We start from the raw sequence: 20,279 nt of genomic DNA, 5'->3' as shown, positions 1-20,279 counted from the left end.
TTTCAATGGTTATTTTGTTTCTTTACAGTTCAATATTTTGCTGTTTTTATCTTGCCTCAAGGGCCAATGATGTGGAATGAAAGATGATTTCCTTTTCCCTCCCAACATCAGTGCCCAGACACTCCAAAGGCTAATAGACATTGAGTAAACACTATGCTCTATCTGACAATGTGCCTTTATCACAGCTTCAGAAAGTACCCTATTATATATTATTCTTTCCATTTTATACATATCCTTTTATTCCCTCTGAGTGAATTGTCAGGTGTTTACTCAATTGGAACTTAAATGCTGTGGCCCTGAGTCATGGCTATGGGAATTAATTTTGTGTGGGAACCTTTCAGCCAGAAGGAGAGGTTCGCATTCCATTTGGAGTCAAACCAAAATGCTGAGAATGAAAATCCACCTCTCTGTCTGTTTTAAAGCAATGTCAAATTCAATACTTCATCCAGTTTTGCAGCAGCCTCCTGTGTGGATGAAATCTGTAAAGTCCATCAATCTGCCTTGCACTCAATCTGAGGCATATCATGAGCATGTTTTCTTTTGAAGTAGCAAATGTTGAAAAAAAACTGCAATAAGGTGCAGTGATAATTTACATTTTTCTGTAAGAAATACTTTAAAATAATAGTACATTGAGGAAAAACAACAAACTTTTTTTTGTTTTATAGGTAGCATATGTACAAATATCTGTGACATCTAATAATGGAGTAAGAGAAGAGTGGGAGTAAGGGAGGGCTCGCTCCTTTTGGAGGTGGGCTTGCTGAATTCTTTGGTGTGGTTCATCCTATATTAGTCCTCACATTCACCCATCTCTCACCAGTGGCTCCAAGCAGTTGTAAGCTCGCAACAGCAACTACACCACTTCGTGGGCGGGCCAAAACAGGTGAAGGTAGTTGTCTGGGTCACCAACCCACGCCAACATAGGAATTTGTCTACCCTGAAATGTGAAGACTGGTTTGGGCAAACTGGGTGGGTGAGACCAATCGAAGGTCAGTGGTCTTGAACATCACTGGGAGCTGTAGCCACAAACCTACAGTGTCAACTCAGGCCATAGGGTTATTTTAAACTAGAAGGAAACAGAAGTGGAATGGTTGGGGGGAGGGAATCAAAATGAAGTGACTGGGAGCGAGGTGGTTAGCTCGCAAATTGAGAGGGATTGTCAAGTGTAAGAGGGAGGATAGACAGGTGATGGAGAAGGGGAGTGCTCAGACCGAAGGTTTGAGATGTGTCTATTTTAACGCTGGGAGTGTTGTGAGCAAAGTGGATGAGCTTAGAGCGTGGATCACTGCTTGGAAATGTGATGTGGTGGCCATTACAGAGACTTGGATATCTCAGGGACAGGACTGGACACTTCACGTGCTGGGTTTCAGATATTTCAGGAGGGTCAGGGAGGGAGGCAAAAGAGGTGGGGGAGTGGCACTGTTGATCAGGGATGGTGGCATGGCTGTTGAGAAGGTGGACGCCATGGAGGGATTGTCTCCGGAGTCTCTGTGGGGGGAAGTTCGGAACAGGAAGGGGTCAATAACTTTACTGGGTGTTTTGTTTAGGCCAATCAATAGTAACAGGGTTGTTGAAGAGCAGGTACAGAAACAGATCCTGGAGAGATGTGATAATAACAGAGTTGTCGTGATGGGAGATGTTAATTTCCCAAATATCGATTGGAATATCCCTAGGGTAAGGGGTTTGGATGGGGAGGAGTTTGTTAGGTGTGTTCAGGAGGGTTTCCTGACACAGTATGTGGATGAGCCTACAAGAGGAGAGTCTGTACTCGATCTGGTAATGAACCTGGACAGGTGTCAGATTTCTGTGGGAGAGCATTTTGGTGATACTGATCATGACTCTATTTCCTTTACACTAGCATTGGAGAGAGATAGGATCAGGCAAGCTAGGAAAGTGTTTATCTGGAGTAAGGGGAAATATGAAGCCATCAGGCAGGAAATTAGAGATGTAAATTGGAAGGAGATATTCTCAGGGAAGTGTACTGAAGTAAGGTGGCAGATTTTCAAGGGATGTTTGTCTGGAGTTATGTACAACAATGTTCCGATGAGACAGGGAGGTTTTGGTAGGTTACAGGAACCGTGGTGCACGAAAGTTGTAACGAATCTAGTCAAAAAGAAAAGCGTACAAAAGGTTCAGGGAGCTAGGTAATGTTAGGGATCTAGTGGAGTATATGGCTTGTAGGAAGGAACTTAAGAAGGAAATTAGGAGAGCCAAAAGGGGTCATGAGAAAGCCTTGGCAGGTAAGATTAAGGAAAACCTTAAGGCGTTCTACAAATATGTGAAGAGTAAAAGGATGGGATGTGAAGGAATAGGACCTATAAAATGTGACGGTGGGAAAGTTTGTATAGAACCAGTAGAAATAGCAGAGGTGCTGAATGAGTACTTTACTTCAGTATTCACGGTGGAGAAAGATCTTGGTGGTTGTAGTGCAGGCTTGTGGTGGACTGAAAAGCTTGAGTATGTTGACATTAAGAAACAGGATGTGTTGGAGCTTTTGAATAGCATCAAGATAGATAAGTCGCCAGGACCAGATGGGATGTATCCCAGATTACTGTGGGAGACGAGGGAAGAGATTGCAGAGCCTCTGGCGATGATCTTTGCGTCATCAATGGAGATGAGAGAGGTTCCGGAGGATTGGAGGATTGCGGATGTGGCCCCTATATTCAAGAAAGGGAATAGAGATAGCCCAGGAAATTATCGATCAGTGAGTCTAACCTCAGTGGTTGGTAAATTGATGGAAAAGATCCTGCAAGACAGGATTTATGAACATTTAGAGGAGTATAGTATGATCAAAAGTAGTCAGCACGGCTTTGTCAAAGGCAGATCGTGCCTTACGAGCTTGGTTGAGTTTTTTGAAAATGTGACTAAACACATTGATGAAGGAAGAGCGGTGGATGTGGTTTAAATGGACTTCAGCAAGGCATTCGATAAGGTCCCCCATGCAAGGCTTATTGAGAAAGTGAGGGAGCATAGGATCCAAGGAGACATTGCTTTGTGGATCCAGAACTGGCTTGCCCACAGAAGGCAGCAAGTGGTTATAGATGCATCTTTTTGTGCATGGAGGTCGGTCACCACTGGAGTGCTCCAGGGATCTATTCTGGGACCTTTGCTGTTTATGAGTTTTATAAATAACCTGGATGAGGAAGTGGAGGGTTGGTAAGTTTGTCTATGACACGAGGTTGGAGGTGTTGTGGATAGTTTGGAGGGATGTCAGAAGTTGCAACGAGACATAGATAGGATCCAAGACTGGGCAGAGAAGTGGCAGTTGGACTTCAATCCGGATAAGTGTATGGTGGTACATTTTGGCAGGTCCTATGGGATGAAGGAATATAATATTAACGGTAAGTCTCTTAGCAGTGTGGAAGGTCAGAATGATCTTGGGGTCTGGGTTTACAGGACTCTCAAATCGGCTTCACAGGTAGAGGATGTGGATAAGAAGGCGTATGGTGTACTGGCCTTCATTAGTCGAGGCATTGAGTTTAGGAGTTGGGAGATAATGCTGCAGCTGTATTAGACCCTGGTCAGACCCCAGTACTGTGCTCAGTTCTGGTCGCCTCATTACAGGAAGGATATGGAAGCCATTGAAAGGGTGCAGAGGACAATTACAAGGGTGTTGCCTGGATTGGGTGGCATGCCTTATGAGGGTAGGTTGAGAGAGCTCGGTCTTTTCTCCTTGGAGAGACGAAGGATGAGAGGGGACCTAATAGAGGTGTATAAGATGTTGACTGGTATTGATCGGGTGGATTCTCAGGGGCTTTTTCCCAGGGCTGAAATGGCTGCCACAAGAGGACACAGGTTTAAGGTGCTGGGAAGTAGATACACAGGAGATGTCAGGGGTAAGTTTTTCACTCAGAGGGTGGTGGGTGAGTGGAATCGGCTGCCATCAGTGGTGGTGGAGGCAAATTCAGTAGGGTCTTTTAAGACCCTATGTACTGGATGAATACATGGGACTTAATAGGATTGAGGGTTATAGGTAAGCCCAGTAGGTAGAGACATGATCAGTGCAACTTATGGGCTGAAGGGCCTGACTGTGCTGTAGTTTTTCTATGATTCTAAGTGGAACTTGGTAGCCACCTGACAACTAAAGAGGACCACACTACTCAACACCACCCCCCCCCCACTCCTCCCCAGTATAAGGATGAGGCTACTGCTCCTCATACCCCTTCCTGCAGGCCACAGCTGGCAGAGATCTCAGCAACGCAATCATGTTAAATTCAGAAAAAAAAAGGTGACACTGGTCACTATTGGCTCTGGAAACGTGTCCATCCACATGAACAACGCCGCAGTCAATAAACCTGGAACACAAATTGCTGTTGGTAGAAAGCTGGCTAGGTAGAGCATCCAGATTGCCATCCTCACCAAGACCCATCTACTTCGGGTCAGCTCAGGAAAATTGGTGCAGGTTATACATTCTTTTACAATGGCTGGGGAAAAGAAGAATGAGATGAAGCTGACATAGGCTTTGCTGTCATGATCCATCTCATCTGTAAGCTGCCTCGTCTTCCCAGAGATATTGATGATCCTCCAATAGTGCTCATCTGGCACAGCAACAGACAAGCAACATGCAGCAGTGCATATGCCCCTACTGTGACCAACCCTGATGAACTCAAGAAAAAAAAATTATGATGACCTCCACTCCTTGATTGCTATTGTGCCAAAATCAGACAAGCAAACCTTTCTTGATGATTTCAATGTGGGAAGAGGTCATTTGGAAAAATTAGGGTTAACAGTTGTAACAGCAATAATCTCCTCTTGCTGAAGTTGCATGCTGAACGTGGCCTCTTAATCACCAATCGTTTTCCACCTCCCTAATCACAACAAGATGTCCTGGATGCATCCTCAGTCTACGCATTGTGTTACAGACAGGATAGGGAATTAACTTAAACAGCCTGGATTTCTTCACTCACTACCTGTCTATAAACAGAAAGGAGTTTTTTAATAAGTAATGATGTGATAGAGAGCTGAAGGGTGAATGATAGAAGTGTGGTGCATTGAACACTGTTGGAAGATACTGGTACAGTTGAGGATATTGCATTTTAGAATGCATTCACTGATTTCTATGCAATCGCTATATATGACACCGGAATCAGGCACTCAGGAATTGACTTCTGGCATTGACTGCACTCTTGTGCCACTGTCATTTGAACATTTACCCAAATGGTCTTCTGGCCTCCTGTGGACACAGCAGTTTTGTCATCCGGTATGCATGGGCAGCACGGTGGTGCAGTTGTTAGCACTGCTGCTTCACAGCTCCAGGGTCCTGGGTTTGATTCCCAGCTCGGGTCACTGTCTGTGTGGAGTTTGCACATTCTCCTCGTGTCTTTGCAGGTTTCCTCCGGCTGCTCCAGTTTCCTCCCACAGTCCAAAGATGTGCGGGTTAGGTTGATTGGCCATGCTAAGAAATTGCCCCTTAGTGTCCAGGGATGCATAGGTTAGAGGGATTAGTGGATATAACATGTAGTGATATTGGGGGTAGGGTCTGGGTGGGATTGTGTTCAGTGCAGACTCGATGGGCCGAAGGGCCTCTTTCTGCACTGTAGGGTTCTATGATCTATCCTTTGTACTTCCTCCAACAAAGACGCTAATGAAATCCTTGGAGTACATGTTTGTCATATTGGGACATTCTTCAAACATTTTTCATGTTAGAATAACTTCTATAAGGGCCTCCACTACCTGCTCCAGCCTCCATACAGCTCTCCATGAAAAAGTACCAACTGGATATAATTCGTGCTAACTCCTCACAATTTGGACACCCCATTCAATTATGCTAACCACTGCGTCACCATGCTGCCCATGCATACCGGATGACAGAACTGCTGTGTCCACAGGAGGCCAGAAGACCATTTGGGTAAATAAGAACATAAGAACATAAGAAATAGGAGTAGGGTAAATGTTCAAAAGACAGTGGCACAAGATTGCAGTCAATGCCAGAAGGCAATTCCTGAGTGCCTGATTCCGGTGTCATATGTAGCGATCGCATAGAAATCAGTGAATCATAGCATGGTTAACATTGGCTCCACAGTGAGTGAGGATTTTTCAGTGTGGTTGGTTGAAGAGGTTCACAGTTGTTTGTCCTTTCACAAACACCAGAAATGCCCTATAGAGTGCATCACGCTGGAGCAGCCATCTGGCAATGGCAATATTTGCTCAAAAAATGCCTGGAAAGTTACAAACATAGCAAATGGCAGTTCTGTTCCTTTGCTGGTGATCTTCAGATCTGAGCTATTATTTGTTTTTTTTTAAAAGGCTAAGTCATATTTTGGAAAAGAGAGTTTTGTTAACAAAGTGATTGATCAAGCATTTTGTAAATTTGAAGCTGCAACTATTGTATCAACTGCTCAAATGTTATTCATTGCTTCAATAAGCAAAAGCCCACACGCCTAATGGTTCAATAATGTCAGATTCTGTAATATCATGTCACAATCATGTAGGAAACTCGTGGATCACAAAATGAAGGACAATATTTTTGCAACACCAAGGAGATGTATGCATTTCTTTGTTGCAACAAGCTGAAGTTGTAAATAGTCCCAACAATATAGTGGAAGAGGCACTTCTATTACATATTTACATCATTCTCAAATTGGTGGTTCTTTGGTTGAAAGTAAAATTAAGGAACCATCTAGTCTTATCTATCGGTAGGTAGAATTTTGCCAAGAAATTGTCAAAAAAAGGTTTGCAGTTTAGTGACCAGCTTCAATCCCACAATGGTTGAGGGAGAGAAGAATGCGCCCAAGACTAGTATTTCAAACTTAAAGAAGGGCACTTAAGAGGGCATTGAAGCAGAGCTGGCTAAAGTGAACTGGCAAATGTAGTCAAGGGATAGGTTATTAGATTCAGTGCAGACATACAGAATAGATCCCTTCCAAGGGGTGGGCCCATCATTGTGCTTGGCTAAAAAAGTTAAAGACGATATTAAACATAAACAGAAAGCATATGATTGCTCAAAGATGGACAGCAAGTCAGAAGTCTGGAAAGAACATAGAGAACAGCAAAGAATGATAAGAAGATTGATAAGGAGTGAAAATATTGAGGTACATTTGGGGTGTTGGTAATATAAAGACACATTGTAAGAATTTCTATAGATATTTAAATAAGAAAAGGGTTAACAAAGTGAGTGTTATCCTATAGGAAGTGTCTGGGGAATTGATAACAGAAAGATAACAATATCAATTGAACAGTATTTTGTAACAGTTTTCACTGTAGAAGACATGAGTAACATCCCAGAATAGCTGTAAATCGAGAAACAGAAGGGAGGAGGAACTTGGGAAAATTAGAATCACCAGGGAAATGATATTGAGCAAATTGTTAGGTCAACTGGCTGACAGATTCTCAGATCCAGATGGACTTCATCCTAAGGTCTTAGCTGATGCATTGGTTTTAATTTGGCAAAATTACCTAGATTTGGGAAAGGTCCTAAAGATTGGAAAAATAACAAATGTAATGCCTTTATTCAAAAAGGGAGGGGGACAGGAAACTGCAGACCATTTAATCTATCTGTCATAGGAAAAATGTTAGGAACCATTGTTAAATCTGTGATAGCAGGGCACTTAGAAAACTTCAAGGTAATTTGTCAGCATCAACATAGTTTTGTGAAAGAAAAATAATGCTTAACTAATTTATTGGAATTTGAAGAAGTTACATGTGCTGTGGTTCTACTGTACTTAGATTTCCAGAAGACTTTGTTAAAGTGCAATATCAAAGATTATTATGAAAAATAAATGTTCATGATGTAGGGGATAACATATTGGCATGGATAGAAGATTGGCTAGCTAACAGGAAAAGAGTTGTAATAAATGGGTCTTTTTGGCCTGGTGTGATGAGTGGTGTGCCACAGGGATCTCAATTTTTCACAATTTAGATAAATGACATGGATGAAGCAGCTGAAGGTGTGGTTGCTAAATTTGCTGATGACACAAAAATAGGTGGGAAAGTCTATTGTGAAGAAGGCATAAGAAGGTTACAACGGGGCACAGGTTAAATGAGTGGGCAAAGATCTGGCAAATGGAGTGCAATGTGGGCAAATGTGAAATTCTCCATTTTGGCAGAAAGAATAAAAAAGATGCTTATGATCTAAACGGTGAGAGATTTCAGAGGTCTGAGGCACACAGGGATCTGGATGTCCCAGTGCATGAATCTCAAAGGTTGTTGTACAGCAAGTAATTAGAAAAGTTGTTGTTCCAAACTCTCTTACTCACACTTCTTCACTCGCACTGTTCTCAATCTCTCCAGTGCCTGTCCACTTGCATTGTTTGCAGTTTCCCCACTGCCTCACCACTTATGCTGTTTCCAGTCTCCCAACTGTGTCTCTGCTGCTGACTCCCTTGTTGTTAGGAGTGGAAGGCAATGGCTGATCAGTTGAACATATTGGTCCCTCCTGTCAGAGACCGCCTATGGCACCCATTGACTGCTCCAACTTAGTTGAGCTTATTACTCATAGCAGGTATCCTCTGTGCTGTGTTAATGCCCTGCAGCAAAACTGGCGTGTCCTCTCGAGTTCAGGCTTGGGCAAAGTTTATGGAGACCCTGGGCTGCCCAAATGTCAGGGTCCCTCTATTGACCTTTCATGATGTGTCCCAAGGACTGAAAACACTGGGACTCGGTAGCCTCCCTGTGGCATTTTTCTCAGCGGTGGGATCATCTAGTCCAGCTGTAGTCAATGGGAATTCCCAATGAAGCCACCCCACTCTGCCGGGAAATCTGGGGGTGTGTTGTCGGCAGGCAAGAAGATCCTGCAGGAGACCCAGTTTCTGTGAGTTGCTACAAGGATGCACAGCTGAGGACTTGCTGATAGGCTGTGTACCCTTGGAAAGACTGGCTCTTTCTTTGCATTGCTGCTACCAATGGTGTAAGCTGAAAATGAGAAACAGCTAGCATACAAAAGTGAAAAGCATGCTGTCTTCACCCACACACAAGACACATCAATCTGTTGAACACATTTTTTTAGCATTGACCAACAACAGTAAATATTTTCTAAGTTTTGTAAATTGAGACACTCTGCCTTCCCAACAAATCTTCACACTAAAAGCCAAAAATGATCATAACTTAAATCATTCAAACTTCAAAAAATAATCTTTATTTAATCATCTTAAATGTATGTATGTATACTGCATTATCATCTCATTCATGACTGTCACTTTCAGATCAGAATAAATATTGGATATTTTTTATTAAGTAATGTAATATAACAAAAAATAATCTCAGCTGAATTAAATAAGAATTAAATGTTATAAGAATTATAGGATGTTTAAGATAATAATTTGAGAAGATTTTATTTTAACACATTTTTCTTCCTAATACAAAACATTTAAATGGACATTGCCACTTAGGAACAACATGTTTGACCAGTTATATGTGACACTACAAAATGACAAACTATTATGCCTGGGTATACACTGTTACAAAATGGGTTTCTAGCTATAACTAACTCCTCTAAAAAGCCAAGTTGGGGAATAATGATTAAAGCACAGTTATTTTGTAAAACAGATAAATACGATTATAAAATAATTTTAAAGCTGGTCTTGTGAAATAAGCTTTACATGAAGATTTTTACTTGTTGTTTTACAGCTGCTGTAAATTCATTCAAAGAGTGGAGACAAAAAACAGAAAAGCAGGGATTGCACAGTGCAGCTAATCTGCAAACAGACTCATTACAACAGGCCAGCCCAGAAGAAATTGCACCTGATAAAACAAATGAGGTAAAAAAGACTGAGAAAACCAAAAAAGCAGCTGTCAAACAAACCAGTGCAACAGTAAACAAATTTGAAACTGTAGCTCTGCGTGAAGATAGAACCTCCATAACCCAAGCTACTGAAGTGACACAAATCCCTAAGGCTATTGAAAAAAGGTTCACCCCGTTGAGAACGCAGGAAGAATTAAAAGTTCCTAGTAAATCAGCGATTACGAAACCTATTGAAGCCGATGCCAGCGACCTGGATATCTCCGATGAAGAAGAAAAGAAGTACTTTGACGATAGCACAGAGGAGAGATTTTACAATCAGTCATCAAGTGACGACAGTGAGGAAGATGATTTCTTTATTGGAAAGGTGAAAAGAATCAATAAAAAGAAGCAGGAATCTGATCCAACTTTTGAAAGCAGCACTGTGAAAAAAGATAAAAAGAGTATAGCAAGTAAAACAAATAAAGGAAAGAATGATCCCATGGGTTCTGGCGAAAAAAGCAGCACAAAAACAACATTTGATTCTTTATTTTGTAATAGTTTGTCTGGTTCAAAGGCTTCAAAGCAGAAGAGGTAAGAACCAGGTTTAATTTTGGTTTCTAATTTGTTTTTGAATTAAATTGTTCTAAATAATACAAAAAATAAAAACTGTTTCTCAACAGCAAGCTAAATTAAGCTTCAAATCTTTTTCTTTGTTTTCTCAGCAACTTTCAAGGAAATATTAAGAACAAGAAATCAGGTCAGTGATACTTTTCTTTTAATTGGCTTTTCCACAATCGTTTTGACCAGTGACCAATATCTTCTAAATATGCATGAGCCCTAATTTTGGAACTGAATTTCAAGTGGTTCAAGCTCCCCTGTGGTTGCACTAAGGTGTATTGCACCATGAAAATTTTGTAACCAAGTAGTGAACACCCAGCATGATGGAATGAGTGGTTAGGTGCACTTGTTAGAGGTGCCATAAATTGATGGGATATTGATTTGCCCTATGTCTTTGCTGGGAAGATGCCAAGCTGGGGAGAGAGAGTTGGATTTGTGAGTAAATGGCCACTCTTGTGCACCTACAGATTTGACTGGGAAAATTCACAAAAAAGGAAAGTTAGTAGAAATACAGGAGTCATGGACAATCGTGAGAAATAGGAGCAAGTGTGTAGGCCATGTGGCCCCTCCGTTCAGTAAAATCATGGCTAAACCTCTACATCAACTCCACTTTCCTGCTCTGTCTCCCTGTCACTTGATATCCTTAGAGACAAGATATATATTGATTTCAGTCTTGACTATATTAGTCAACTGATCATCCCCAACCATCTTCATAAAAGAATAAACTAGGTCAATTAGCCCAATGTGCCTGGCCTTTCTAACAGATCATGCCAAGGACTGCTCTCAATTTGTTAAATTTTCTGATGAGGTAAATAGTCACAGATTTCTAAAATATGAAAACTAAAACTTTCCTTGCTCTTGACGGTAAATGAAGAAAAATGTCATACTATCCACCTACACTGATTGATGCCTGAAGAGTTTTGATCCTTGAAAAGATTCCTATGAGCAGGACAGGGTGATATGTGGGGCATACAAGACATTGAAATGCTAGATTGCACTAGACAAAACATAAAATTATATGCTTTGGGAATTTTTTTTCTTCCCCTCATTTTTTAAACATGTTATTTTATCCTTTGATGGGATGTAGGCATCACTGACAAGGCCAATGATTTGTTAGCCATCCCAAATTGCCCTTGAAGTGAGTGGCTTGTGTGGGCCATTTCACGGGCAGTTAAGTGTCAGTCATAATGTTGTGGATCCGGAGTCCCATCTAGGTCAGACCAGATAAGGATGGCAGGCATCCTTCCCTAAAGAGCATTAGAGAACCAGGTGGGTTTTAATGACAGTTAACAATTGTTTTATTAGTGCAAGGAAATTCAATGCCTTCTCACTTCTATCTTGATCATTCAATGTTGCAAGACAGTGCAGAATAAGAATCCATCTACTCTGTCTCCATCATGTGATTTAATAAAGAAAACATTCCTGTTGTACAAGTGTAAATTTATAATGCTTCAGTCTTTGTAATCTGCTGATAACCATATGAAGTTGTGGTCATTAAGACCTAGGATGAAATTAAGCAGCCCATTCCATATAAAACCTTTATCTCTGGCAAACAAAACAAATTTTCATTCCATCAGTTTCTGTCTGGATGCTAACCCATATTTTAGAACTGCGATAGTATGTTAACTCACTGCACTATCCTGGACCTGGGAAGATATTTTATGAAGAACGGATTGAACCACACTGTGGCTATCAAAACTTGCAGACACTTTTAAAACAAAAAAAAACATTCAAATTGTTATCTTTGAAATGTTCCCATTATTTTCTTCTGCAATTAAGTTAAGAGTTTAGTAAGTAGTATAAAGTTAGTTAATTTCGTAATTAATTAACTTCTCTCATTTTTTTTACTTCAGATGCTGTGTAGAGGATCAAATTTTCCCTAATGATAAAATGAGTGCTTAATTGTATAAGGCCAGTAAAATATAAAGATTGATACTTTTCAAAAGATGTAATACAAAGGGAGGATGGCATGTTGAGCTAAAATCTCTAGTATGATATAGTTGTATAATTACATTGCACTGTAAATGAACTCTAATTGCTTGTAAAACATAATTCTTACATTGTTACTTTTGCCTGTACAGATGTTATACAAAACAAAAGATTGTCCTTTCGTGAGAGATCTTGTGGGAGGCCTGGTGGTGTAATTCCAAAGCCACAGCAATCACTTCATCCCTCCTGGGAAGCGAGCAGAAAGCGGAAACAGCAGACCCAAATCCTTGCATTCCAGGGGAAAAAGATCAGATTTGATGATTAGTTTTTTTAAACATTTTATTACATTATTTCATATTCAAGACCATTCTCTATAATGACAGTTATCACACAGACATCAAACATCTGTCCTTGTGTTTTTATGCCAAAAGCAATTGTAGAACTTATTTTAATGCAGCATATTTATCAGAGAGTTTCCAGATTTTTCTTGCAGTTTTCCTTCTGGAAGACCAAACATTTAAAATTCATATTATTATACAATACATGATTTATTAAATAATTATGTAATATGAGATTGTTTTTTGATACATTTTTCAGACAAAATATTCAAAATGTTCGAATAAAGCAAATGTTGAAGTTTGGTGACAGAATTAAATTAGGTCATTACTTGAAGTATTTATAATTCAGTAAATGTTCTCATTCAATGTTTTGATAATTTCAAATTTGTAATGGCTAGTGTTGTAAAAAATAATTTCTTACTTTTCCTTTTGTTTGTTCCCACAACAGCAAGATCCTTTAACCTTGTGTATTTAAAGGCAACTTTTCGCTAGCTTTCAATGAGTAATGTTAGTAAGAAAAGTGGTTAATGCAAATTAGACTGCGTTTATTGGGATCCTCTGAATAAGATCTGGCAATAAATGGTAAATTTGTTGCAAATATCTTACTCTGCTCAGAAAAAGTTAATAATTGATTATAAGCCCAGAACAAAAGCTATGGATATTGTCTGGAAATTCTTGAGGAGGATTTTTATTTTTCAAATGTTGATTAACCTTTACTCTGCTAACGACTCCAGAGAATTTCAGATTGCCTTTGCCAGCAATGAACTAATTTGGGTGAAATGATGATTTATTGATTCTTGTACAGTATCTATATTCTGGAACACCATTACCATTCACAGCATAAAACCACCATAAGTCCTACTGTTCATCATGATCAAGTCAACAGAATCTTGTAGCTATGCTATGTTTCCTTTTTGGTGTTTTGATTCGCAATTGAGATGTTACCACTGTTTCTGACAATAGAGTTTTGAATAATAACAGAATTTTGAATAATAAAGCACAACATAGCAGTGCAATAAGATTATTTTGCCATAGTTAACATAATTACATTAGACGTTTCTCTTAGCTCTTCTGGGGAAACATGAATGTGGGGATCACAAAGCATTATGCACCCAAGTCCATTGCTTCCTTTCCAGACAGAGCAGAAATCTCATAAAATTATATCAGTGTGCTGCCCAATGTTAGACATGCTGTTGAGTGACTGGATACCTCAAAAGGGAGACAAAACTCCTGTGCGGTTAGCAACATTTAAAGTTACCCTACACTACCTACACCTAAACTGCACCTTTTAAAGCAGCAGATGCTGAGAGTATTTGACGAAGACTGATAGTGCAAGAGATGCAGAAAGCATGCTGTAAGGCCCTCAGATGTTGCACTGGAAGCCTTGGTGCAAGAGGTGGCAAGGAAGAACAACGTCTTCTATATACAAGAGGCCCGACAGACAAACATGGCAAGGCAGTGGGACCAGGCACCCACTGTTGTCAGTGTCAACATTCCCGCCCCTAAGACCTGAATGCAGTGTTGCAGAATGTTCAGTAATCTCACACAAGTGGTCAGCGAATGCATCGTCAAATGCCAGCTGAACCAGCAACCTCAGAAACTGCGCAATGCACCATACACCATTGCTCATCTACCACTGATTACTATCAATCATGACAATTATTGTTCATAGCTTCACCTCACTCTCATACTTAGAACCACTGTAAGCTTCACATTACATCTGGAAGCTTGCATTGCAAGCCCCCAGCTAGTGAACTATGGCAGCCATGTCACCCAAATGTCTTGTACCATATTGACTGATACACTTCCCTGTCTTGCAGGACGTAATGGTGTGTAACGAGAGGCAGAAGTAGCTGACTGGCAGGGGATAGATAGCTTCTTACTTTTATGGAAGAGATGATGCTTACCATTACTAGAGCAGCCGTGATCAAGGCTGTGACCAGTAACAGGGCTAAAACTATTAAAAACGATAGTAAGATAAAACCTAATCCTCCTACTCAAATTTTATCTTCCCCCTCATTGCTTAATCTCTTTTGATCAACAAATATTCACCTCCAATCATGACAACCCTACTCTTCGTCATTTTTCTTTTAGATTCCAAGGACCACAAGCTGGCCAGGCAGTGATAGAGAAGCAATTGAAAAATCAGAAGGACAGTGAAGAAGAAGAAACACGGTCACTCACTCTCACACTTGCAACAACCAGCTCAGATATTAACACTCTACATAGATTACCAACCAAAACTAGACCAGGAGAGACTAGGCACAGATGGGCTACAACTCGGTCAGGGAATTAGGATCATACAGGTGACAATTCATAGGAAATCAGGATTGCACACCAATTATGCTGCAATGGATTAAGCTGAGTACATCCATAGAGTGACATACAGAAGAAGGCTAATGAATGTGTACAGAGAAATCTATGTGCATTGGCAGGTCTGCTGGAAAGTATTGATGTCGATGTTAGGAGCAATTAATCATTTGGCAGTACAGTATTTGAGTATTGTTGAAAACAGACATGTTGAAGCTTTACGTCTGGCACTTATCAGGACATGTTGCAAGAATACCAGTATATCCTTATACCCTTAATTTTTGCAGAGCTTAATATGTTAATTGGGTTTGGAATATTTATTTGGTGATGGATTTTCTTTTAGCATTGTGGCCAAGTGTAAATGGGAATTCTGGCTGCAGTCCTGAGTGCTTTGACAAATACTTTTTCAACAATACTCAAGTTCGAAGCAATGTCAAATCTGGCATCAACTTTGTACCAGACTTTGTGCAGAACTTGGAAACCATGCTTTTCAGTTTGGAAACAGTGATCATTTACATGAGGACACTTAAAGATCCATTCACGTTGCAGCATCTGATGGCTGATGTCTCAGCTTCCATTGGAACACAAACAGAAGTTACTCAAAGTTAGGATATTGCACTGGAAGCTCAGCTTTCAGTCGTGCAAGCTCTTACAGTTCTAATCAAAGCCCTGCCTGCTGCTATCATAGCTGTGGATACCGATGTGCAAAGTGGCTTTTTTGGTGTTGCAGCAGTTCAGTAACCTATCTTGTAATATATTGCTAAGACACCACTCTGTGGGAATGGCAGTGGCATCATGGAGCATGACCCTGCTGTCGTCGTCTTCCCACCAGTGCCACTCCTCCCTTTCCATGTTGTTGCCTGTTGTGAGATGGTGCGGTCTGAAGCTTGGCTTTCCAGACCCAGAGCCAGTTGATGTCATCTTGCAAGGTCATCTGCAGCTTCTCCCACTGAAATCAGCAGCCATGCTCAGACTTTGAGATAGTACTTTGTGGCAAAACAGCGACGGCCAAAAGCAAATGAAACACAGGTGTAAAAGGAATTCGCAAGAGTGATTGATTTTTGCGGAGCTTCATATGTTAATTTGGTTTGGAATATTTATTTGGTGGTCGCTTTTCTTTTAGCATTGTGGCCAAGTGTAAATGGGAATTCTGGCTGCAGTCCTAGTAACACAGTCAGTTCAGCCAGAAAGGGCACATGCTAGTTGCTGCCACCTCCTCCACTTTTTCAGCTGTTTGCTGCATACTTGGTGGCAAAGGCTGTTCCCATGTGATGACTAGATTGTGCAACATTCAGCAGACCAAGATGAACTTTAACATATTCTGAACTTAATACATCAGGTCTCCTCAGAGCTATCCAGGCAGCTGTTGCTGATCTAATGAAAGCATTGTTTAAGCAATGCGCTGTTCCATCTCATTTTGTACAGCAACCTGGCCTTTGTTTTATAAATATGTACTTTCCACATGTGCATGGGTTGCGCACTGAAGCTTTGGGCTAAACGAGTACCAAGGTTTCATAGCCCTTGTCACCCAGAGGCTCCTGCCTAGTTTGTTGTTGTGCCTGAAATGTAGATGGTACAATAGACTGCCACAGATTGAAGTAATCATGACCAATGTTCCCTCGGAGGTCCATGCATGTACAGAAACACTGCTACCCAGAAGGCAAGCTGCTCACCAGTTGTCCTGTTTTAAGATAATACACATATGTGGCTGCAATGTAAGGAACCATGCATTGAAATTAACAGGCTACTTTAAAAAGTGGGAACATTGATCACGACTGTTGTTAGATTGATGTTCTACACCCTATGTTAAGGGAGTGCAATCTGCTTCCATTGTGCTGCATGTCAGAATTAATATAAGGGATGCAGAAAACGTGTGTGCAGTTAATGGCACCCTGCACCATGGGGAGTCCTGCAATCGTCGCAAAGTTTCACGCTTGTTCCACCTGCTTCTGTGGTGCCTGCAGCATCACTTCAATGAGTAATTTCTTGTTCTCCCCCACTCCCTGCACACCACACAACTCATGATGGAAAAACACACATGGCCAATTGCAGGAAATGTATCTGGCTACAGATGAGCTGAACACATAGCCTACCCCACACAGACCAGCATTGCAATTTTACATTGTTGGCCTACATTGACCTTTCCCTAACTTGAAGAAAGCTAATGACCACAAACTTCAGTAACAGATTTTCAACAGCTGTGTTTATTTCGCTGTTGCTACCCCTCAATTTAAGCAAGGCAGGTTCAGGATTACTTGTATAAATTGGAACAGTTCCCCAAAATAAATATGTTAGTCTGTATAATAAAATTAATTGCACAACAGTACTACAGAGAATGTGGAAAAAGGAGCTGGAATAGACTATACAGCTTCATGAGCCTGCTCTGCCATTCAATACAATAATAGCTGGTCATTTGCCTCCAGTCCACGATCATGCCCACTACCCATATCCCTTGATATCCTGAGAGATCAATAATCTATCTATCCCTGCCTTTAATATCCTCAAAAATTCACCCACAATTTTCTGAGGCAGAGAATTCCTAAGATTCATAATCCTCAGTGAAAAAATTTCTCTTCATCTCTGTCATAAATGATTGACCCCTTTGACAACATTCTCCCAGCATTCTAGATTCCCCAACCTGGGAAAACAATATTTTATGTATCCACCTGTCAAACCTCATCAGTATCTTTAATGTTTGAAGGGGACCACTTTTCCATCTTCAAAACTCCAGAGTGCGTAGGGCTGATTTACTGAACCTCTTGCAACAACTTTTTCATTCAAGGAACCAGTCTAGCAAATCTTCACTGCACCACTTCCAAGGTGAATATTTCCTTCCTTAGATATGGAGACTTAATCACCAAGCCTTTTAATTTATTTATCATATTAATCTTAGCCACTTAACTGCTCATGCTTATATAATATGTATTTATATTTAAAGCACTTACTTTGGACTCAAGTGTGTCACTCTAAAACTTAATATGGGTCTGATTTTTTTCTGAGGATGGGGGCTTGGTCTCTGCCATCCAAAGCATTGGCAGAGATGTACTCTGATTGACCTATTGCCATTTTATATTCAAATGCGTGTTGATTGGCTGTAGGTGAGACTTCTGTCTTCAGCCAGGAGGCAGTCCCAGCTTGGAGAGTTGCCAGAAGTGGTCCTCTGATGGAGACACCCTCTGCCTTTTTGCCCCAGATCTAACTTGGATTCTTTTCAGCCTTCCTTCACTGATCTTCAATCCATCACAAGCATAGAAATTGAGGCTGGACAGGAAAAAGTGTTAAGTGATCACTAATAGGCCATTTAAGGGCCTCAGTTGGCATAAGATCAGGTTTCCCATCCGTGGCCTTGTCCACCCCCAACATAAAATCCTTGGAGAAAATCCAGTCCTTACAACTTCACTCTACACCCTTGCCCTCTCAAATCCCACAGCAATGAAGCATAAAATTCAAGTCTTGGGAATTCAATTGTATTATGATCACGGCAGCATTCTGCAAATTCACTTTCCAGGCTGCCTTTGGCAGTTTGATTTGTATGTTGAATGACTGATGAGTTAACATTTTTGTCATTCCTCTGGCCAACCAGTTTCACCTTTCAGTATTCTGAGTGAGAATGCACATTTAGTTTTGTTTTTGCTTCAAAGCCAAGGGATTGTGTTGGTGATGGTCAGATGATCTGTCCTAAGGAGCAGTGTTCCATTGCACATTCTCATACCAACTCAACAAATGATTCTCATCCAGGACTGATGGTCAACTCCTACATGAGAATTTTAAACTCGTTATAATGACCTTGTCCCTTCTAGAAACTCTTAGAATACGTATATATGTCATAATAGAATTAATTTTTGGTTTCATCAGAGCCTGATTGACGGCTCTGGTTTCTTCGAAGTAGGTTAAGTGATTTCACTTCCATTTTGGCAGACCACTTATTTCCTTTGAATAAGCTAAAGCTGTTAATTAGGCTTAGAATCTTTGTAAACATTACAATTAGGGACACTGGGGATACTTAAGAATTAATCAAGCAAGAAGTGAAAGGTAAATAATCAGCTGAAAGGTTTTCAATGGAATAGAGTGTGTTCAAAGTCTTCAGCTTTCTAGGAAGTCTCAGAGACTTCAAACAAAAGATGAGAGAATACATTGGGGCTGAGTGAACAGCTGTGCAAAAGGACCCCCCCCCCCACAGTGAAATTGACATCTCTCTGTCAGAGGACTTCAAAGGGATCTGATCATTCCCACAACTGAGAGGAAGGAGAATCCCTGCTGTAGAACTGAATGCTACTGTGATTTAAAAGCATGCCAGCTCTCCAGGGGACATGGAGATAAAGTGACCCAGCCACTTCAAAGTTTTCACAGCGGACAGATAGCAATGAAGGTGTTGAGAACAGAGCTGCCTAAAATCACTATGCCATTACTGATCTTCAGACCTACCAAGGCTAGAAAGGGTAATCCAGCTACAGGACCCTCATCCCAGGGGACAGTGTGGAGATCAACCCTTTTCCCCCAGTCTGAGGCCACCCACACCCCAGGACTCATGGAGACCCTCCCTCTGCAGCCTGGCAGCAGCAAAGGGGCAAGTGGCCACTGGACCTATCTCCTTGAACCCTCTCAGGGCCTAGCATGCCAGGTCACCCTGGTCATTACCAGCACCAGAGCCCATTTGGTGCAGTTCCCACTGGAGAGGAGGGTGAATCATGGGAGGCCACTTAATGGGCCACCCAGCCCACTAATTGTATTACAATTAGCGGGTTTGCATAATAATTAGGCTGCTCCTAGCTCTGAATGGGAACCCAATTGGGTCTGATGGGGAGGGTAAATCCCAATTGCCTTCATGCCCATTGAGAATCCTGATTTTTAGCCAAAGCCCCATTCAGCAATACATCAGATTTCCTGCTGGCCATCTCATCAGGTCAGTGAATTCCCCCGCCACCCGCACTGCCACCTTTGTAATTTTTGGGAAAGTTCCAAGATATTGAATTTTGCACCTCTAAATTCCCCTGTTCAGCAGAAAGTGTATCTCCCACCCCAAAATCTTTCAGCTGAAATTATTGTGCTAAATAGGTTTTGATGAGAGCAACAATATTGAGTTTGTGTGATTTTTATTCCCTTTTGATCAGAGCACTTCATCTTTAGGCATAATTATTGACTCATCCTATTTTCCAAGCTATTGTACTTATATTTTGTCCTCTTATTGTTTTGATCACGTGTTAAATTTCTATCAGCTATGGTAAAGTAGTCAAGAATTGGTGAAGCAAACATTGCTCAGGGCACCATTTTTTGCCCCTTTCTCATTCTACAAAGGTAAATGATCCTAAATGCAACTGCTTAGTCACACAAGGTGCTGATATCCAGTGGATGGGGGAAGAGACTCTGCGGGAATTACCTGTGTTCAACTTCACAACTACAACATCCCAAGAATCCATGTTCACTGCTTC

At 41.0% G+C, this 20,279-nt stretch overlaps 1 protein-coding gene across 1 annotated transcript in view; it reads left to right on the top strand.

The window, feature by feature from the left end:
- The window catches only part of srfbp1 (serum response factor binding protein 1), a 202,637-nt gene extending 189,092 nt beyond the window's left edge, over positions 1 to 13,545 (top strand). Inside the window, exons 6-8 of the mRNA XM_080188964.1 lie at positions 9,562 to 10,246; positions 10,378 to 10,412; positions 12,355 to 13,545. Coding sequence (XP_080045090.1) covers positions 9,562 to 10,246; positions 10,378 to 10,412; positions 12,355 to 12,527 — 893 coding nt within the window. The 3' untranslated portion in view covers positions 12,528 to 13,545. The remainder of the gene's footprint in view (positions 1 to 9,561; positions 10,247 to 10,377; positions 10,413 to 12,354) is intronic.
- Positions 13,546 to 20,279: the final 6,734 nt, after the last annotated feature.

Source organism: Carcharhinus amblyrhynchos, chromosome 5 (assembly GCF_965287045.1).
Source record: "Carcharhinus amblyrhynchos chromosome 5, sCarAmb.v2.hapA, whole genome shotgun sequence".
NCBI classification, from domain to species: domain Eukaryota; kingdom Metazoa; phylum Chordata; class Chondrichthyes; order Carcharhiniformes; family Carcharhinidae; genus Carcharhinus; species Carcharhinus amblyrhynchos.
This window is presented reverse-complemented; position numbering and strand designations above follow the sequence as displayed.